The sequence below is a fragment of the Coffea arabica genome, chromosome 8e (assembly GCF_036785885.1).
Source record: "Coffea arabica cultivar ET-39 chromosome 8e, Coffea Arabica ET-39 HiFi, whole genome shotgun sequence".
Classification (NCBI taxonomy): Eukaryota; Viridiplantae; Streptophyta; class Magnoliopsida; order Gentianales; family Rubiaceae; genus Coffea; species Coffea arabica.
The window spans coordinates 1,016,130-1,035,505 of record NC_092324.1 but is presented as its reverse complement, the minus strand read 5'-3'; the positions used below and the strand labels follow the sequence as shown (position 1 = coordinate 1,035,505).

General features: G+C 37.5%; 2 protein-coding genes across 3 annotated transcripts; both read right to left on the bottom strand.

The window, feature by feature from the left end:
- Positions 1-1,312: 1,312 nt before the first annotated feature.
- LOC113704118 (uncharacterized) lies at positions 1,313-12,618 on the bottom strand. Of its 2 annotated transcripts, XM_027225787.2 has the most exons (17): positions 12,229-12,618; positions 12,024-12,108; positions 8,235-8,295; positions 7,665-7,801; positions 7,133-7,179; positions 6,956-7,043; positions 6,720-6,850; positions 6,366-6,536; positions 6,037-6,266; positions 5,908-5,956; positions 5,038-5,079; positions 4,910-4,950; positions 3,511-3,607; positions 3,233-3,431; positions 2,952-3,083; positions 1,731-2,442; positions 1,313-1,478 (listed from the first exon to the last, which is right to left on the bottom strand). In XM_027225787.2, the coding sequence occupies exons 1-16, from the start codon at positions 12,395-12,397 to the stop codon at positions 1,755-1,757; spliced, it is 2,367 nt and encodes a 788-aa protein (XP_027081588.2). In that variant the 5' UTR covers positions 12,398-12,618; the 3' UTR covers positions 1,313-1,478; positions 1,731-1,754. The 2 variants fall into 2 exon arrangements, with proteins under 2 accessions (XP_027081588.2, XP_027081587.2); XM_027225786.2 differs by lacking the exon at positions 1,313-1,478 and having other exon boundaries at positions 1,503-2,442.
- A 1,128-nt stretch (positions 12,619-13,746) lies between these two features.
- Positions 13,747-16,263, bottom strand: LOC113703336 (uncharacterized). The gene is made up of 2 exons (XM_027224658.2): positions 15,515-16,263; positions 13,747-15,238 (listed from the first exon to the last, which is right to left on the bottom strand). Exons 1-2 carry the CDS (start codon positions 15,982-15,984, stop codon positions 13,945-13,947), a joined length of 1,764 nt encoding a protein of 587 aa, XP_027080459.1. The 5' UTR covers positions 15,985-16,263; the 3' UTR covers positions 13,747-13,944.
- Positions 16,264-19,376: the final 3,113 nt, after the last annotated feature.

Sequence of the window (19,376 nt, the reverse complement as noted above, 5' to 3'; positions counted from 1 at the left end):
CAGTTCACTGCTCTCTCTCTTCCTCGCTCTTGCATGCTCTTAATATAACCCGGGTTTGAGAAAATGATGGATCCCACAATCCTTTTCCTACAGCCTCTCCAACTCAATGACTCGACTAAATTCGTAAATCCCCCAATCACAGTAAACTAACGTAAATGTCATACCAATTTTACTCTTCACGGTGAAAATGACGAAACCAAAATTACAGCCCCCTAAACCAAAAACCCAAAGAAAACGGAAAAAGAAAGAAAAAGAAAACAAGCAATCCGAGGTTGAAGAAGATGTACACCTAGTTTAAACCAGTCCGTTCTTGTGGCCCGTTCTTGTTTCATTTTTGCTAGTTCAACTGAATTCCTAATATGCTGGTCTAAGATATCCCGGGCTAACGAAACCAAACGTCCTCCAAGGACTAAAATAGTGGATCTTCGAATAAGACTAAATACAGCTTCAAACCCCCCAGAACTTAATACTACTCCACGCCGCAGAGGAGAGAAACCAATTGGGTCAAAGACTCGGTACTCACAGATGCTTTTTGTCTTGGCAAGATTCATAATCACCATGTAGTGAATCCCACCCCCACCGGTGTAGAGAGGGAATTGAAAAGAAAAATGAGAAAAAAAAAAAACTATAATGGGAAGCACAGAGAATGGACCACCGACATTCGGAAGGGGGGAAAAAACAAGACTGAAGAAATAGTCACGTCGCCAGGAGGACGGGGTTTGACACTTTCACAGTTATCATTGCCGTCTCGGCTCAACTTTGAGTGATCCCTTCCCAATAACGGCCACTCCCCTTGGACTCCCCCAAAATATATCAATCACTTGCGCCCAAAAAAGGCAAAATTGGATTGTTGTAAACTTCAAAAAATAATTTCTTGTCAAGGTTTGGGAAACTCTTTTCACCTAAAAAAGACAGGAAACCGGTGGGGTGGGGGGTGCGGGGGTACCAGGGCAATCGGATGCAAAACTTATGGATTAGAATAGAAGAAAAATCAGGTGTAATCGAAGATGTGCTAGAAAAATTACTGAGTATGCCCTTTGGCGGCCTTGCTTCTAGGCAAAGCTGCATTAGACAGGTGCATCCCTAATTCCTACTTGATTCAGTCTCAGACGCCATCAGGTTTCACTCACATCAAGAGTGAAATTGCTAATAGGCTGATTGAAACTAAACCAGAGGATCTCAAAGATGCAACTACTAAAGGGGGTTAATCCACTCAGATTTCACAATAAAGAGTAAGTAATGTACCCTTGTATTTCAAAAAGAACATACCTCCACGAGCTGCATTACCGCTGTTGGAACGATGGACAGGAGCTGAGCACACAAAAGGATCCGAACAATATTTTCAATAACCAGATGTCCACTGGTTAAAACTTTTGCTAGCATCCACACCTCATAGTATAGAAGTGAAGAGGATCAGTTAGCTAAAGTAAACAAAGGTTAATCAGGATGTAACTTTCCAAAAGCTGACTCTTACAGATCTGTAATGACAAAGCCAACAGAGGTTGGGAATTAGAACCTATATACAAAAATATATTTAAAAATTTTTTGGACTTAAATGGGTATACCCATCATTTATAACTGTATAAAACCTAATCCAAATATTTAATGTAGGCTGTTAGCTTTATAAAACTCTTAGAACAAGCTAAAACAAGTTGATCCAAAGTACCTATATTATCAAAGATTATGAGATAATTCACCTATGTCATGTGCAACTCCATTTACAAGTTTACCTCAAGTCATGCCCTTTACTTGTTTTAATGAATTCTTTTCCGTTTGTGGCGACAATAATCATCTCTACGGTCTTCATCCAAGTCACTAACCATCTGCCACCTATCATCATACAAATCTTCATTCTTGAGTTTGATTTTGTGCCTGGGATGCCTAGACTCCAACCCAGAATCTCGATCTTTACATGACCTTCTCTGATCACCAGGAGATATTGGTTCCAGACCAAATTCTGAATGGTTGTCATGTTTCTTATGTGAATCTCTAACATGGGAATCAACCCTCCGTCTAACATCATCTGCTTTACCAGATACATGTCGGTGACCCCAGCTAGGATCACTGTGAGACTGTTCCCTTCTCTCATGGTGTTTTCTTGAGCTTCTCTTATGGGGTTTGTACTTGTCTTCACTATGCTTGCTAGAACTAGTATGCAAGTGTTCTATTACTTGGCTGGACCTCTCCGAGGAGTAGAGCTTCTGATCTCTTACAGCAACAGAGGAACGTGAACTTTTCTCGTGCCTTCCATCAGCAGAGTAAGTATCAGAATCACCAAGATCACCCTGTTTTTTTCTCTTCCTTGATCTTCGAGCAAAGCTGTCATCTGAATGACTTTCACTTACTTCCCTCTCTTTACGAATGCTATAATCATGTGATCTTTCAGGTTCACGACATCCATAGCGCTCGTGACTTTTTTCATCAACATCAAAATCTTGCCCTCTGGAGTTAGAAGTAAGTTAAAAAGCATCATATAGAAAAAGAGAATATATAAAATTAAAAATAATATATATCTATAAGGTGATATTCTTTTACTCAGAATATGATTTTCATAGCTTATCCTAGGATAAAGTTCTCATGGCTTATCCAGTATAAGTATGAATGGAAAAAATGAAGTGAAGAACTCCCCACTTTGTACATTTGAAGTAAATCAAATGAGTACAATATCAGCAATACGGCCAGGGAGGCTTCAACATAAGGTTGACTCAATTTTAGTTACCTTCAAAATGCATTTTCCACTAAAGGACCCAAAAAACACCTCCACTCTTTGTTTCTCAAAATAAATTCATGACGGTACCAAAGTCTGATGAAGGAGAATAGAACTAAAGATTAAAAAGATAAATGTCCTCAGGACCTCATGTTAGACGTTGAGGGAGGAATCACTTAGGGCAAGGGAAGAAAAATAACCAACCAATGCCTTTTCTCTACCATTTTAGTGTCAATAAAATTACCTGCCCCAGTTCTCATTTGAAAACTTCCTTTTGCTTTCAGAGTACCGAAGCTCCATATAGTCAGAATGGCCCAGATGATGTTCAGCTCTGTTTCCTATAGGATGAGCCATAGTTCCTGCTCTCATCATTCCCCTGAAAGAAGTATCTCAAGAATGAAAAGATTTTATGCAAACACAATAATTACTTACAGAGACAAAAGGTTATGATATTAAATCTAAGCTAAAAGTATTAAAATGATAACAACACAACAAATGTCAAATGTACTCATAAACTAGACGCACCCAGAATTAGGTAAGCCACCATACATAGGTGGAGCATAGGGAGGAACCACATAGGGTGAAACAGGGACTAGAGAAGCATTGAAGGTCATCATTGCAGGGCTGCAATATATGTTTGGAAAGGGCCTGACTGGGGCACATGCAGCACCATTCCAGTAAGATGATGCATAACCTGGAACTCCCCCTTGAACTATACCAGGTCCTGAACCAACAAAATCCAGAGTTACAAACATTTTATGTTTCATATAATATAATGTGGGCAGAATAAGTTGGATTAATACCAGTCTGAAGCATAGGATGTGGACCAGAAGAAGCAGGGCAGTCTCGGAAGAGATGGTCTGGAGAACCACACATGTAACAGGTTCGGTATCCCTGATTCTGAAGAACACATACCAGGCTTAGTAGCTGGGAAAGAAATTCATGTATGCATACAGCCCTTTGAAACACATGCCACTAGAATTAACAAGTCAAGACTAACAGAAGACTTCCTATCTAAACATGTAATGTGCTTGCTCGATGATACACCGTACAGCAGTTGGTATTTCCCTGGGGAACCAACAGCTGATGTGACAAAACCTGAACGAGGAGGTGACCCCAAGAGTTGCGGGAGGTGCAATGTCAATAGCTAACAGCTAAAAGAAGCAATATTTTGAAGTTCATTTCAGTGGTATAGCCAAGAACTTTAAAGTTTACTTGTTTGGGTTTTTTTTTAAAGAGATTTTTTTTTTGGGGGGGGGGGGGGGGGGGGCGGGGGGGGGGGGGGCGGCGCTTACAGGAAGTAAAATATTGTCTACCACAACTGATCCATAAGAAAAGTTTAGAGAATATATAATGATAAGGTATAGTTATTGAGATCTGAAGTAGAAAAATTTAAGTAGTTCAATTTTCCTCCATGACTTGTCCTATGTAAAATGTAAATTTTCAGCAGCGGGGTCCAGTCATATATTGTTGTTCATAATCAAAAGAAAGCTACAACCAGGTGAGGACAAATTCTTCTAAGTAGGCTGCTTTTGTAACTACTATGGAACGAAACAAAATATTTGTAAAAAAAAAAAAAAAAAACCTTCCTAGCAGGTACATCATCAATGGAGATTAAAGAGCAGGTAACGACATACCAACTCTGATGATGTAGGCACACAAAAATAATGTCTTAATACCCAAACCGAAAGAAATATTTGAATGTGAAGATACACCAAGAATAAATGAAACAAAGGATGACGGAAATACAACAAACAAGGATTCTGGACAGCTAAACACTATAAACTCAATTTAGCTCAACTAAAGGCAAATCTATACTGTCCAGGGCCACAATTTCACCATTATCAATTGCACAAAGGAAAAAAGAGGCCAAAAGAAAGATTTTTTTGCTCCTCCAACAACTGGAACAGCTGTTGATAAGCTATTTGAATATCCAGTAGGAGCATATTTGATAACATACAATGAGTTTGTTTGGATAGGAGTTTATATTGGATGATTTATTTGAAATAATTACTGTAGCACTTTTTGTGATGCGATGTATGTGAGATAAAAAGGTGATTGGGATTTGAAAGCAAATTTTTTTTTTCAAATCATTTCAATCCAAACACACTCAATGTAAAACAAGTTTATATGCTCATCATTCTCAGCTACTTGAAAGAGAGTGTTGGTGGGTTGGCAGAATTTTATAGATAAAACATTTACCTTGATGTGTCTGCCAGTGGCTTGAAAATTTCTATCTCCACCTGATAAGTATACCCACTATTAGATAGAGCCAAACTTAAAATATAAACACTACAACTTTACAATATAATCCCCTTAGTTGATTTTACCTTCAACCCACCATCCCCTCTTTCTGTCATGGGTAGAATCAGCTGTAGAAGAGTGGAAATAGACATGAGATATCAAATGTAAAAGTGATCACTAAATAGCATAAAAGATACACAAAGTTAAACATTCATTTGCTAATGGAAGAAGATAATAGTAAACAATAAACAGGATAAAGCTTTTTCTTACATCTTCATTATTTTTTTTGCCAAGTTTCCACATTGATGCTAATGGAATTTTACATGACCAAGACCTAAAAGGTCTTAGGCCTTCAAGACAGAAAGTGTTATCAATCATCATTCAAAACACAGGGTACAATTTTCTAAATCATCCTCAAAAGAGACAAAAACACTTTTTTGCTCATTTGAACAATTATGTCAAGTATGAGAGGGAACAATCTCCTTAAACTGCATAAAGATCCAAATACAAATAATTATATCCCCTTAGGATGCCATGATTCTCTACGGGACACCATAACTGAACTGCTTTAGAAGTCAGAGAAGTTGAGACAAATGTCATATGCAAGTCTAGAGCCAAGATAGGTGCTTTGTTACCTAAATATTGTTATTCCACCACTTCACTCAAAAACATGGTATAAGAATAGTATGCACCAACAGTGTTGCAGAAATGTTGATTTAACATCTATAACCACCTTTCTTCCTTATCTTTCATCCCATTAGTTTGCATGCCACCCATGGTTTGCAAAGTAATACTCAGGAAAAAAGGCTTTGTCAAAATAAGTGCAATTCAAAGACCTTTAGACGTATATGCTAGGTAGACAATATCATCATTCAGACTACTGAATCTTTTGAACTGTTTTTGACTGGTTGTAGTATAATAATTGAGATGAACAAGTAAAATTCTTAAGCCAATACCTTCATCAAAAACATGATTTTGAGGCAAAGTGTGCACCAAATTGACCCCCTGAAAATCAACAGCAGGATACACATGAATCATTCACAAATATGAGCATATAGACCATTTTCTCAAAGAATATCTTTCACCTTCTGTTTTGTAGGAGCTGCTGATTGTCTTCCTGCAGCTAAATTATTGAAATTGAGCTCAGAGGGCCCAAAGGACGCATTTCTCCTCATAATTGAGCCATAAAATGATTCTGCAATAACTTGATTGGATCCCTTCCCAGTTGCAGATGGAGAGTGAGGCAGTTCTGGCTCTCTCTGGATAACAGTTACAGCACAAGAGGCATCTTTACCTTGAATTCCAGATTCCCCATCTGTTTTAATGAAGTGGAACTATCAGAATGAATAAAAAGAATAATTCTTCTTAACATTCCAAATTTGTTCTACAACTAGTGCAATGAAAAAATTTATACCAGGAACATATTTGTTGAAAGCATTCTCTGAACCAGCCATAAGCATTTGAGACTCAAGAAAATGTTCAATTGCTTGCCTAAGCGATAAGTTTGGCAGCAAATCTTTCACTTTGCATTTGTTGGAGAAACATTTAGGACACCTAGTTTTCTCAACCAGCTCCTGACGTATGCCTATGCCAAACATGGACAGATCAAATCCTTCAAAATTCAAGCATATAAATTGCAAAATCTCAATTATCTTGGCTTTCAGTTGGATCAGATTTGTATGAAGAAATGATGTATGTAAAAACCATACAGCATTAGTGAATGCAAGGACTGATATGAGAATGGGCCTTGACAACAAAAATAACTCACATTTCTCGCAAAAACTGTGCTGACAGCAAGGTATCATCACTGCATGCTTGAAATATGTATTGCACAAAAAGCATTTCAGTTCTGAAGGCAATCCTGTATCTAGCACTGCTGTAGAGTTGGGATCCAATAACCTTGAAATTGACAAAAGAACAAAACATTCAAGAGAAAGAAATAACTGGAAACGAGCAATCGCAATCCCCTCAGGGGGTCCAGGTGAAGGGGAAACAATACTGTACTTTTCCAATTTCGTCCGCTCTTCAACTGTTTCTTTCCCTACTCTTTGTTCCTCCACAGCCTTCCCCTTATTTCCACTAACATGAAAACCTGAGACAAACGTTTCAGGGTCACAACTCACATGTGGAAGAAAAAATGAAGCCAGAAAAATTGCAAATGCAAGCATCAACACAACAAACCTCTCGGTATAGGCTGATCATCTGATTCAAGCTTTGGACGTCCTGACCTGAATTTTTTCGTTATAAATTTGTCAGATTCATTAAAATACAACCCCAAAAGGATACATCTACAATCCTGGGAACTCAAAGACTGGCCTTTTTGCTCATAAAAGTAAATGCAAGATTAGGAAGTTTTCCACGAATTACATTTGAAATCTTTTACATATCCTATTTATCCACGCACTGAACAAAATAATTGCAAAGACAACTGCTGAAGGCAACAGCCTTCTCTTAAGTACAATTTAGAAAACCTTATCAAAGGTAACTAAGTAAAGCAAGAATAAAAATCTTCATGGTTAACTTCTTCTACTTGAACCAGATGCACAAAGTTTCAAAGTTGCAGACGGTACAGAAAACAAGTATCAGTATTTCCAAAAATATGTTGGCATACATGGGCATCATCAAAATGCACAGACAATTAGTAACTACCATTTACCACCCTTAAGGTGCAGTCAGATACAAAAACATGAGCAAATGATAGATAGCATAATACCTTAAACCAGTGATATTTGCCTTGGCACCATTTCCACACTTATTCTTGTCAACCTCTAGATCAGAGCCAGTTAAAATTGCGGTAGGAACAGGACTCACATCGGCCTCAAAAACATTACATTCATCCATTTGGTCCATCTACAAAAATAGGAAAACCAGCCATGATCTTTACAGGATATTCACAGATCATGATTGGGTACAACATCTGAAACTGATTGCTTAACATCCTATACCAATTTAAAGAAGAACTTGATCCATAGAGATTTTCAGTAAATATGCATCAGAAAAAGCCAATTTCACAAGTGAACGTTATTTAAGCTTGAACTTCATATCTAAAGGCATCTAGCTTGTAGTAGAACTGTGTCTGGAACTTTCTGGTACTTTTTCCCCTTAACAATAAAAAAAGGACTGGAAAGGGAAGGAAACCAATAAAAGAGGAAAATATTGGATATCAAATAGGAAAAATAATCAAGCTTTTACAAGATCTATTTGAATCCCTCATTGCCGATCTCCTTGCACCATTAGGAGAAACAAGAGGAAAAATAGAAAAGGTGACAGGTAACAAACTTACAACTTGAATTTGAGGATAAGAACCTTTCCCCACGGTACTCCTGACAGCATCAATTGGCTCCCTGAGAAAAAGGCAAATCACATGAAAAGAAATCGTAAAACATTGGCAACATAAGAAGTAACTAAAGATAACACTATTGTCCTTGTCTCAACATCTAAAAAGGTGCACATACAGCATTTAAAAATACAACTCATCAGCTAACTTAATGAAAATATTCTGATCCTATGCAGAAATTCTTATGGGATATGAATTAATATATGTAACTGAAAAGAAAGACGAGGGAAATAAAATTCAAAATTATAAAATGATTGAACCATGTGAACAAGCTGAATGAACTGAAGCAAAAACTAGGCTGGGATTTTAGCAAGTTTTTCTTGGGGGAGAATGACGTTGCTGATAAGAAGGGGAGAAAAAATTCCCAAAAAGAGAGAGGGCGGAGAACAGACATACCAAAGTAATGAGGAAAATGATTCAACTGAGATCAAGAAGAAAAGAAATACAATGGACAGAATAAGTATTGATAACTAAAAGCAAAGAAACAGCATCAGAATTTCTTGAAAGGAAGGAAGTTGTTGGTTTTTGACTAACCCGGCCATCATGAGTTGATCTAGTTATAAGGACAGGGAATGCTCTTTATCCACAATAGAACTATATGTACATGTGCTAAGAAAAATGATACTATTGCTCATTATGCTCCAAGCAACCCCTGATAAGAGCTGTTCACAGCAACAGCAGGAAACGAGACCTCAAAGACAACTTCCCCAAAACAGTCCAAACATGTACCTCATACATCCCATTTGTTAGTCATGGTCAACTTTGCACAGAACTTAAGAATATTGATATTTGACAAGCAAACATTCTTTCCATGCTTGCCCCTCAATTGAACTCAAATTTGGTAGTTGCTTTTGATATTTTGAATATTGAAATAGTATGTTTCAACTATTTAATTCTGGAACATGACTTTAATGTTCTCTCATGGAAGTTGTATAAAGGGTAATTTTTTTCCTTCCCTTGTTAGACCATGAATATTAATTTGGGACAATTAAAAATAGCAATAATGACCAATAAACTGGGTCAAAAGGAGTAGAAGCAAATATAGCCCACAGAAAGGAGCTCCAAAAGGGGAAAAATGGCCAGACTGATGGAATCTATTGGAGATAATCTTTGTAATTGCAAGGGCATATTGTAAGAATGTAGTTAAAACAAAATGTATTGCTGAAATCACGGTATCATGATGCAAATATTCGCAATAAATGCACATGGATGAATCAAACAAGATTTTCTTGGACCTAATACCCCCACCTGAAGATAGGCACGTCATAGAAATTTAGCAAAATATCACAAAGTAGAATTTTCAAGGGAGCCACTCTTAACATATCAATGAATATCAACTGCAACCAAATCTACACTTTACAGGATGATGACGAGCAAAAGCAAGCAAATTTCACTTTATGTGTGTATGTGATAGAAGCATCTGCGAATTTGAGTGATCCGATTTATCAGATCCTCAACTTCAGGTGCAACTTTGGGTACATTTATGTGCCCAAAAAAGCAGATTGTAATTAAATTTAAGCCTTTTTTGTGGAGGCCAATTGTGAATTTGTCCACCTCGGCACCGTCTTAGGCTAGGGCTGTGGTAGTGCTTGGAGGGGGGCCTCCCCAGGATTCGATCCCTGGTCCCTTGGATAAGGGGTCTTGGGGCCTTTTTTTGTGGAGGCCAATTGTGAATTTATCCGCCTCGGCACCGTCTTAGGCTAGGGCCGTGTAGTGCTTGGAGGGGGGCCTCCCCAGGATTCGATCCCTGGTCCCTTGGATAAGGGGTCTTGGGGATGGCTCCTGGTACCAGGGACCAGGAATCGAATCCTGGGGAGGCCCCCCTCCAAGCACTACCACGGCCCTAGCCTAAGATGGTGCCGAGACGGACAAATTCACAATTGGCCTCCACAAAAAAAGGCCTAACTACTTGACATCACGTTTTCCAAGAGGCGGAGTAAATCATGTTTACTTTACTCAATGCATGCTGCCCATCCATACTATATTAATTGTCACAGAGATCCACAACATCTCATCCAGGGCAAAACATAACCTCATTTCCTCTAATTTCATGATAATGCAAGTGCAATTAAGTCAACTGCAGATGAAGCGTGAATATAATTTATTGGTAGAAATTTTTTTGCTTTTGGGATTCAAACTTTTCAAATTATAACCCTTTCTACTACTACTTTAGTCAGAAGGAGCTATAAGGTTTACTCAAGAGTAGTAGAGGTTAAAGTCCCTTTCCATCTCCTGGTTCATTAGGGCAACCTTACACCTCACAGCTAACTACAAAGAAGTAAAAAAGCTGATCACTGTACCTTCTTCCATGACAACATTATGTAGAATTAAAGAATACGCATTCTAGGGTTCAAACTCGAATCTTACTTAGCACCATTAATCAGGATTGAACTCTGTAATTCATCATGGATCTTGTATACTGGTCATGATAAGAATAGAGGGGTGATGATTGCACAAGCTATATTTGCCTAAAACAACTCCATCAACAGATTCACTAATGAATCTACATACCATAAATAACTGGATACAAGCCTCAGAATAACTAAGATCTAGATTAGCATGGTATGCAGACTTGAGTAAGTGATTAAGGAAATGCACTGACTGATAATGTTGGATAGATGATTGAGCCAAGCTATGGGGCCTAAGCAGCAAAGCATGGAGGTTGATAAAGTAACAATGCATTTAAGGGGGAGATTTTGCAGGGTTATACATCATGCATTAAAGTTGAAAGAAGATTGGACCAAGCAAGTGAAGTGATCAAGAGGCTTATGCAAGCAAATTCTATTCCTAACAAAGAAAGTTCAAGAAGATCAGTATAAGGACTTATTATCAACTTACCACAAGAACTCATTCATCAAGTGATGCTTACCTAAATAGATTTCTTCCCCGAAAAAGTCCCGGTGACAATGCTGATGGTATAACTAACCTATTAATGCAGGACTTCCCAAAAGAAACTTCGAACATCGTTCAAGATTTAAATGGTTGCAGATACGAAATTTGTATGAAAAAAATAAATGGAAGATTCGATGTATAATGTAGGGAGTTTAATGGGAGAATGACATAGGAGCTTCTAAATCACAATTTACTACTATCTAGTCCACCACCTCACGTCCTGTCATGGATCCTGACAAAATATTAATTCACTTATTAATGTAAATCTGGAAGGAGTACATCACTAGTTCACGTAATAGACTCGAGAGTGCATCAAAGATGTGTTGGGAGTGTTAAAATTTAAAAAGATTAACCTCAAAAGTATGGACAGCGCAAATATACTTTGTCATGATGAGGATGCGAGAGCAGCGAAATGCAAAACAACACAAAGAAAGATTGTGCATATTAGGGCAACAATAACCATACATAAGTCATAATGGTTCAGTAAAACAGTTTCCATACATGGACACATGCTAATGCATGTTAACTCCAACCTCATATTCACGGGAAGAACTTTAGGGCTCCACTAGTTCATGAACTTAAACCTAACAGCAGCTTTTGGCATGCTTACTCTCACTACTGCACCGTATAACCCTAAGTAATGGATTTGTCATGCACTCCTACAATGACAAAACCCTAGAAATGCCAACGCACAAAAGGCATCCAACGAATAACCACCCCCTCCCCCAACCACATAGCCCCAATTAGGAAAAGTACCGAAAGAAAAAATTTCCGAGACAAAAAATAAATGAAACTGTTTAAATAACAAATAAATAATGTAAAAAATAAATCAATTAGACTTACATAGCAGAAGGTGCCGTTCTCGCTGGAACCCTTTTAATTATCACACTTGAACCGCTTGGAATTTGAAAATTATCGTCATCATATTCTGAATACAAAAACAGGAAACAAATGCACTCAGATACAGACAGATAAATCATGTTAGGTTGAAAAAAAAAAGAACGTAAGAAACAATTCTACGAAAAACAACAGAAATGAGAATTAAGACCTTTGCCAGAAGGGGCATCAGAAAAGACGAGATCAAAGTCTTGACAGATGTTGAGATTTTTGTGACGAATGATTTTGAACCTCAATTCGCGTACGGAGATAGAGGGCCGCCCATCGATATCCACCGAGTCGAAGTTCACCGAGCTCCTGAATTTGAACCGAATTGACATGGTTCCACCGAGTTGACTCACAACACATATATATATGTACGATGTATATCTATCAAAAATTCTCACACGCAAAGAACAAAATTTTTGTATATAAAAATGAGAGAGCTCTTACTAAGATTAGAGCTTGGGAGCTAAGGGTTTGGGGGGTTCTGAGGGATTGAGAAGGAAGACGGGGTTGTAAAATGCTTTATATGGATATTAAACCAGAGGATTATTTGCATGTGAGGGCGTGGATTAGAAGCGGACTTAATAAGGAACTGATTTGCAGGGTCACGTGGACTAGGCGTGACACCTGTGATAAAGGACGGATTTGTTGTTTTCTGGATATATACCCCGGAAAGGAAATGGTTTGCCTCATAGTGTTTTATCTATTTATAGTGCAGTTTTTGGGCTTTCTGTATTGGGCTTGAAAAAGCCCCAGTTTGTCCAAATAATACACTAGTACTATTTGCTCATTTTCTTGATTCATGTGCAACTCTAGATCCATTCAATGCTAGTCTCTGCCCTTCTAATGTAAGTCTAAATTTGCCCCTGAACTTATTCTAACGGAACAAAGGAGGGTGAGATGTTTTATTCAGGGGCTTACGTGGAAATCCAAAAGGACTTGGCTGTAGCCCAAATCACTACAAAAATCTCCATTTTTGAAAAAACTCTTCTTCAAAAATCCCCATTTGGATTGATTTTTTTCAAGTTTTCGTAAAAAAATGTAAATATATTATAATAATTTGATGTATGCGAAGTAAAAAGATGATCAGAAAATACATTCATGAAAAACGTAAGAATTTTTTTATAGAAAACTGTAAAAAAAAGGAAAAAGGAGAAAATTTGATAGTCGAACTAGAGTACTCATTAGCAATTAAGTTGTTTTGGAGACATCTTGTCTCAATATGCAAATACATTATACGCTATTATGGCTTTACTCTCTCTTCTTCTTTTTTTTTTTTTTTTTGGGTGAGGAGAAAAGTCATCTAACTGTTGCAGGAAGCAAAGGACAATAAGAGCCCAATCATTGCCTAGATGGGTGAGTATGTGTTATTGCCCATATCGCCATATCATGTTTGGATCGGGTAAGGATCCCCAAACAACTGGTTTTTGTTTTTGGGCTAGTCTGTGAATTGCTATATTTGATAATCCAATCTTAAAGAGTTCAGAAGCAACAAGAGACCCAGAAAAGATGAGCACGGATCCATTTTACCTTGAACGTTAGGACAAGGTCAACCAAAATTTGCAGTGCAAAATCCGGTTATATGAGTCACAAAACATTAGTAGTTGAAGTCTACATGGGCTTGTGCAAATAAGTAATGGAAAGAAATTAAAATAATGCGAATTGGTTACTAAGATGAATCAAAGAGAATAAAGAGTTCAAAAAATAAAAATAAAAAGAAAAAGAACAAGGACAAAGCATTTTGACACGATAGTTCTTGTACAGTGGAGAAAGAAGTATAGCAAAATCTGAAAGAAATTTAAATAATAACAGTAATAATAAAAGAACTGGAAAAATACCCATGTATCAAACCCAATGTTGCCTTAATATTCAAAATTCGCAGTCAGTCTCCCTCATCAGGGTAGTCAACATTACCATCTTCTCCTTCTTCTTCTTCTTCTTCTTCACTGACATTCATACTAGGAATACAATAGAATTCACCTTGTCTGAAGTTTCTGGCTGGAACCAAGCCTTCAATCGGATTGGGAAGCTGATTTTCATTGTTGGGCTTGGCCTGATGCTCTGAGGATGAGCTACAAGAATAAGAACCGCCATTAGCTAGTTGTGACTTGGAGTGGAGTTGATCCAGCTGATCAAAGTACTGACAAGTCTTGAATTTCTTGCGACATTGCTTCGCATTTTCTCGCGATTTCTTGAAGTATTTGTTGATGTTTTCCCACTTCTCTTTGCATCTCTTGGCACTCCTTTGAAATCCCATTGACGCCATTGAATTGCTTATCTGTTCCCAAAGAGGCCCTTTGATCCCCGGCCTTTGAAACTTTTGCTCTAAGCTGCTTCGAATTTGAATCAATGCCTCCACTTCAGCTTTAGGCCATCTCCTGCTGGTCATGTTTATACTCAAATGATCCCTGCAGACTTTGCTAGTACTGGGGCTGAGCTCGCCATTCATGGCTCCCGAAGAAATCATGGCCGGCTGGAAATCTGAGGGATGATTCCTAGGAGGAAGTTTAATACTTTGGCCAGTGATTTTCTCCAAGTATGAAACAATGGAGGCCTCTCTACTAGAAGCTAATGCCCGTTCACGGGCCCTGGCAGCCATGTCTTGCTCAAGTTTTTCTAATTCTTGTCGCCTCCAAGCGTCCTCTCTTTCCCTTCTTTCTTTATCTAATCTCTCAATTGCATTCATAAAATTACTGTGAAGAGCCTCCTGGTGGTCCATGAGCTGATGCACCAAGCCCTCAAAAAATATGGCCATCGAACTCAATTCATCGTTCAACTTCTTCCTTTTCTTGTTCTTTGAAACCACAGCTACGGGCGCTTCATGACCACTAAATGACTCAGAACCGTCATGACAATGCCCAATGGCAGCCGCAGCAGCAGTGGCGCCAGCATTGGTGTTATGTTTGTGTAGAGTGATAGGCAAGCAGGTACTGAATGTTGTAGCCAAGTTTCCAGCAGAGGCACCACCAGTTTTATTAGCCTCACTAGCAACTGAGGCACTTCTGCAAATTGATTCAAGCTCACCAAAGAGTCTATTCTTACTGTTCTCTAAAGAACTATTCATTTGCTCAGTATCTTCGGAAGACTTGTAGTATTTGTTTTGGTGCATTTCCGGCCGCACTTCTTTGTCCTGTGAGTTATTATTCCCATCCGAGATGTTGGTGCACAGAGGCTTCCTACAAAAATTTATTGAACATATACAACCCTCAAAAAACCCTTCAAACAAAAAGAAAGGGAAAAAAAGAAAGAAAGAAAGACTCCCTTGAATGCTACAAATAGTAGATAGTACTGGCTATTAATGAAGGTTCTTGAAACTTAAAATGTGAACACTTGTAAATTTTGAACAAATCATACTAGACTTACTAGTACTATTATTTTACAAGAGTACATGTGCACATAAACATGAAATGCAACAACCAATAGCATGTGATTTTGTGCAATTTCCAAGTTACCAAAAAGGTTGTCTAATAGCAGTAGCAGAATCTTCTTGATTTTGCCAACAATAATGTGGGGATGCCATAGCCAAGGCAGCAGCAGCAGCACTATTCCGTCTAAACAAATCATCTTCTGATCCATCATCATCCAAACCTCCATTTTTACTACTAGTAATATTCTCATTGAGATCCGGCGGCTTGAAGTTCAGCGGGAAAAATGAAACTGAGGGCCTGATATTGTTGCCGGCAACCGCAGCCGTGGTGGCACTAGTACTAACAACATTTTCTTGACCTAAAACACACTGCTGCAGCTGGTCCTGCAGCCTCCTTTGCTGCTGCAAAAGAGCTTGAACATGATGATGATAGTGGAAAAAATCTGGGATCGTTTGGAAGTTTTGAGTTTCTTGAAAGATGTACGGTTGTTGGTGGTTGTATTGGTGACTTTGGTTCGCAGAAAACACTGGCTGCTGTTGATGGTTCTCTCCCATTTCAAGCTCAAGACTGCAATTACTTTTACTACTATATAGGGGTATGCTTCTGGGGTCTCTGAATCATTGTTTAGAATCCAGAAATGATGATCTTTTTCTGTAAAGGGGAAAGAGTGAATATTGGAGTCACTGCGGCTCTGCTGTCTATGATTGAAGGAGATTTGTGTAGGTGTTCATGGGTTAACCAGAAACCCTAAGAAAGAAAAGTGGAGATTTATCAGCGGAAGAGTTAAAAACAGTGCGGGAAACTCTTGAAGGGGAGGGGGGGAAGTTGTTGGAGAGATATGTGGGATAATGATAATCCGCCTATTATGGCTATCTTTTCTTCTTTAAACAAAAAGACAAATGAAGCCCAAAAAAAAAAAAAAAAAAGCATGAATGTGTTTCTTCAAAATTAAAAAAAAATATATTTTGCCCAAAAAAAAAAAGAAAAGAAAAAGTAAAACATGAATATGCCTATCATTTGTATATTTAGAGTTCGAAGTTGAGGAACACCAATCTCTCCTTCTTCTTCTTTTTGGGGTTTTAATTCAAGGGAAATTCCAAAGAGGCAAAGTACCTAATTGGCTCTCAAACTCTTGAGTTTGTACACTTTTGGCCCGCTAACTATTATTTGCATATTTTAGCCTTTCAACTTCTAAAAGTGTATTTTTCTGACCTTTCTATCCATTTCAACTGTTAAAGCTATCTACAACTAAGAATTTTCTATACATTAGATATTTTTACTAGATTAATAAACTAAGAGATTTCTTCGCATATTTCTAAGCAATTGCTAGTTAATATTTAAACAAACATGTTTTAAGAACTAATATGCATTAGTATGTTCAAGAGTTCAATTATATTATAATAGTTACCACTTCCTACAAAGTTGTGTGCATAATAGAACATTTTGATCGTTAATTAAGGTTAGGCAAAATGAGTCCAAGTCCTAGTCTTTTTCTCGAGAATTACATGTTTCGTAAGGAGAAATAATTGTAAAATGCATAGTATTAGAATTTTTTTTTCTAAATCTTTACACTAAAATGTTTTTCTTAATTTTCACCTTGCCATATAGTTTTTCTTTTTTCTTTTTTGGTGATATCCCTTGGCTTATGGAGTTGATTGATAAAGTTAGAAATAGAAGAAAGTCTGCAATGGCTATTGGACCTGTTGTTGATATATTTTTTTTATACAGTCTGTCAATGTATAATTTTTTTATACTAAAAGCATTAGATCAATGTTATAATTCAAAATTATGTATACGTGACATACATCTAAAACTGTTAATGTAAAAAAAATTACTACAGTATTAGTATATAAAAATTTAATACAACATAGAAATTCAACTCCCGATATCTCCTCCTATAAGGATTGTAAAAAGAGCAAATGTGAAACTAATTTCCAAACAAAAGGCGAAAGATTGAAGTTCCTTTATTTTTGGTTGGAGTTTTCAACGTCTAGGTTGTGGTACATTTTATTAGCATATGAAGGTGACTTCTACACTTAGGCTAGAGGTGAACGAACAAGCCAGCTGCACGTAGGAAAAGCAAAAACGAAAGAACCAACCCGATTGCTGCAGGCTATGGACAAATGAATTCGTATTGTATATTTGTATTCCAACCTATAAAGGAGAGGAAACGACAAGCACGAAAAAAGAACCCAAAAAAACACAGATTGCAGTGGAAGCAAATGAATGGTGGTATTAATTAAAGGATATAGGGTCTGAATCTGAATCTATCTGCTGCAGCTGCATCGTGAAGAAGACTGAGGGCTCAGCCTCAGAGCAGCAGAAGGCTACAATGGACACGTGTGGAGCGACTGGAAAGGCTCAGAAAAGAAAGAAACGTTAAGCAGCTCAGAGTGACAGAGAAAGATAGACAAGAGTGTGTGAAATTGCATTGACATTCTGATGATTTGGAAGGCATAGAATTGATGTGCACGTGAATATGCTACTGTGCAATTGTCCTTTGATGTCTCCTTGCATTAATTTCTGTGAGGTGTGCACTCCCAGAATGGACCATACACCTCTGTATCCCAAGTATCCAACGTCTATAATTTGGAGCTTCGCTCACCAATGGTCACCAGCCTCTTGGAAATTTTTTAGCACAAAATGTTCTATTGCTACACCAGAATCAGCCTCTTAAAACCACTGAATTTAGCTCACTGGCTACCAAGGTGTGTCTTAAGACTCTGCTTCAACTATAGATGAAGATTTAAATTTCACCTGCAGCAAAAAAAATTCAAGAATTGTGTCAAAACACTCTCTTGATCTAATAAGGTTTATGTACCTACTAATTCCTAACACCAAACCTCTTTAGACTCCCCATTCCCTGTAGTTTATGATAGATAGGTTATACAATAGTTGTCGTGTCCGAAAAAAAAAGAAAAGAAATCAGCCTCTTAAGAAGCAGATATTTTATATGTTATGTCAATGCTTATCAAATTAACATTGCACCCCGAGCTTACTGTTAAATGTCCTAACAGACTGCTACTAGTATTATAACAATAGTCTTCGATGTGTTTGCACATTTTAGCCTACTTAAGTTCCTGTTGGACCTCATTAACTCTACATGGGGGAAAAACAGAAATTTCATGGACAATCCATTTTGAGATTTATAAAATATAGTCCAATAATGATTAGGAGGAGTCTCTTAGAGTTTTTCTCGTACATTAGATCAGGGTTCAAACCATATCTAGTGCATTGCAAGAAGCACAATTCAGTCTCTGTACAAGTCCATTTGAACTCCCCCTCAATTCAAGGAGTTTTCTGTATGTATGTAAAGTCAATTCTAGTCTCTAACAAGAGATGCATTATAAACCACCCTATTTCCCCCTTCTCAATAATGTTCTTCCCATTTGTCAAGGAAAGCAACAAAATGGTTGGATAACATGGCAAAACAGGTGCAAACATTGAAACCTCACTGTAGCATGACCCCGATTGGCAAGTGAATTTTTTGAATGTTTATATAAAACTTTACTGTAACTTACTGTATAAGTTTTTTTAAAAATTTTTGAAGTGTGTTTTTTTTAAATATTTTAAAGTGTATAAGTTAAAAGCTTTGAAAAGTTTTTAGAGATTACTGTAACTAAAGTTTTTAAAAAACTTATAACAGATAAACTTGGTAAAAAACTTGTCTGCCAAACAAGCACAGTGTGTGCTTAAATGCTTATCAGACGACTGGAAAAAGGTTTTTAAACATTCATTCCAACCAATGATTTTCTCATTGATTACTAGCTCACACCAACCAGCCCTATTCACATCACTTGAAGCTATAAAAAGGTGTAATGAATTTCCAATGGTCCTTGGTCTACAAAGTTTTTTTTTTTTTTTGGGTAACTCGGAACAAGCCTCGATCCGAATTTTTTGAACCCGAGCCGGCACACCAAATCAAAGGGAAGTCAATAGCTCCATA

Coding starts and splice junctions, on each gene's coding strand:
- LOC113704118 (XM_027225787.2), bottom strand. CDS start 12,397: ATGTCAATTCGGTTCAAATTCAGGAGCTCGGTGAACTTCGACTCGGTG. Junction 8,296..12,023: donor AGAACGGCACCTTCTGCTAT/GTAAGTCTAATT, acceptor CCTTTTTCTCAG/GGAGCCAATTGATGCTGTCA. Junction 3,432..3,510: donor ACATCCTATGCTTCAGACTG/GTATTAATCCAA, acceptor TTGTTGGTTCAG/GACCTGGTATAGTTCAAGGG.
- LOC113703336 (XM_027224658.2), bottom strand. CDS start 15,984: ATGGGAGAGAACCATCAACAGCAGCCAGTGTTTTCTGCGAACCAAAGT. Junction 15,239..15,514: donor GCTATTAGACAACCTTTTTG/GTAACTTGGAAA, acceptor AAATTTTTGTAG/GAAGCCTCTGTGCACCAACA.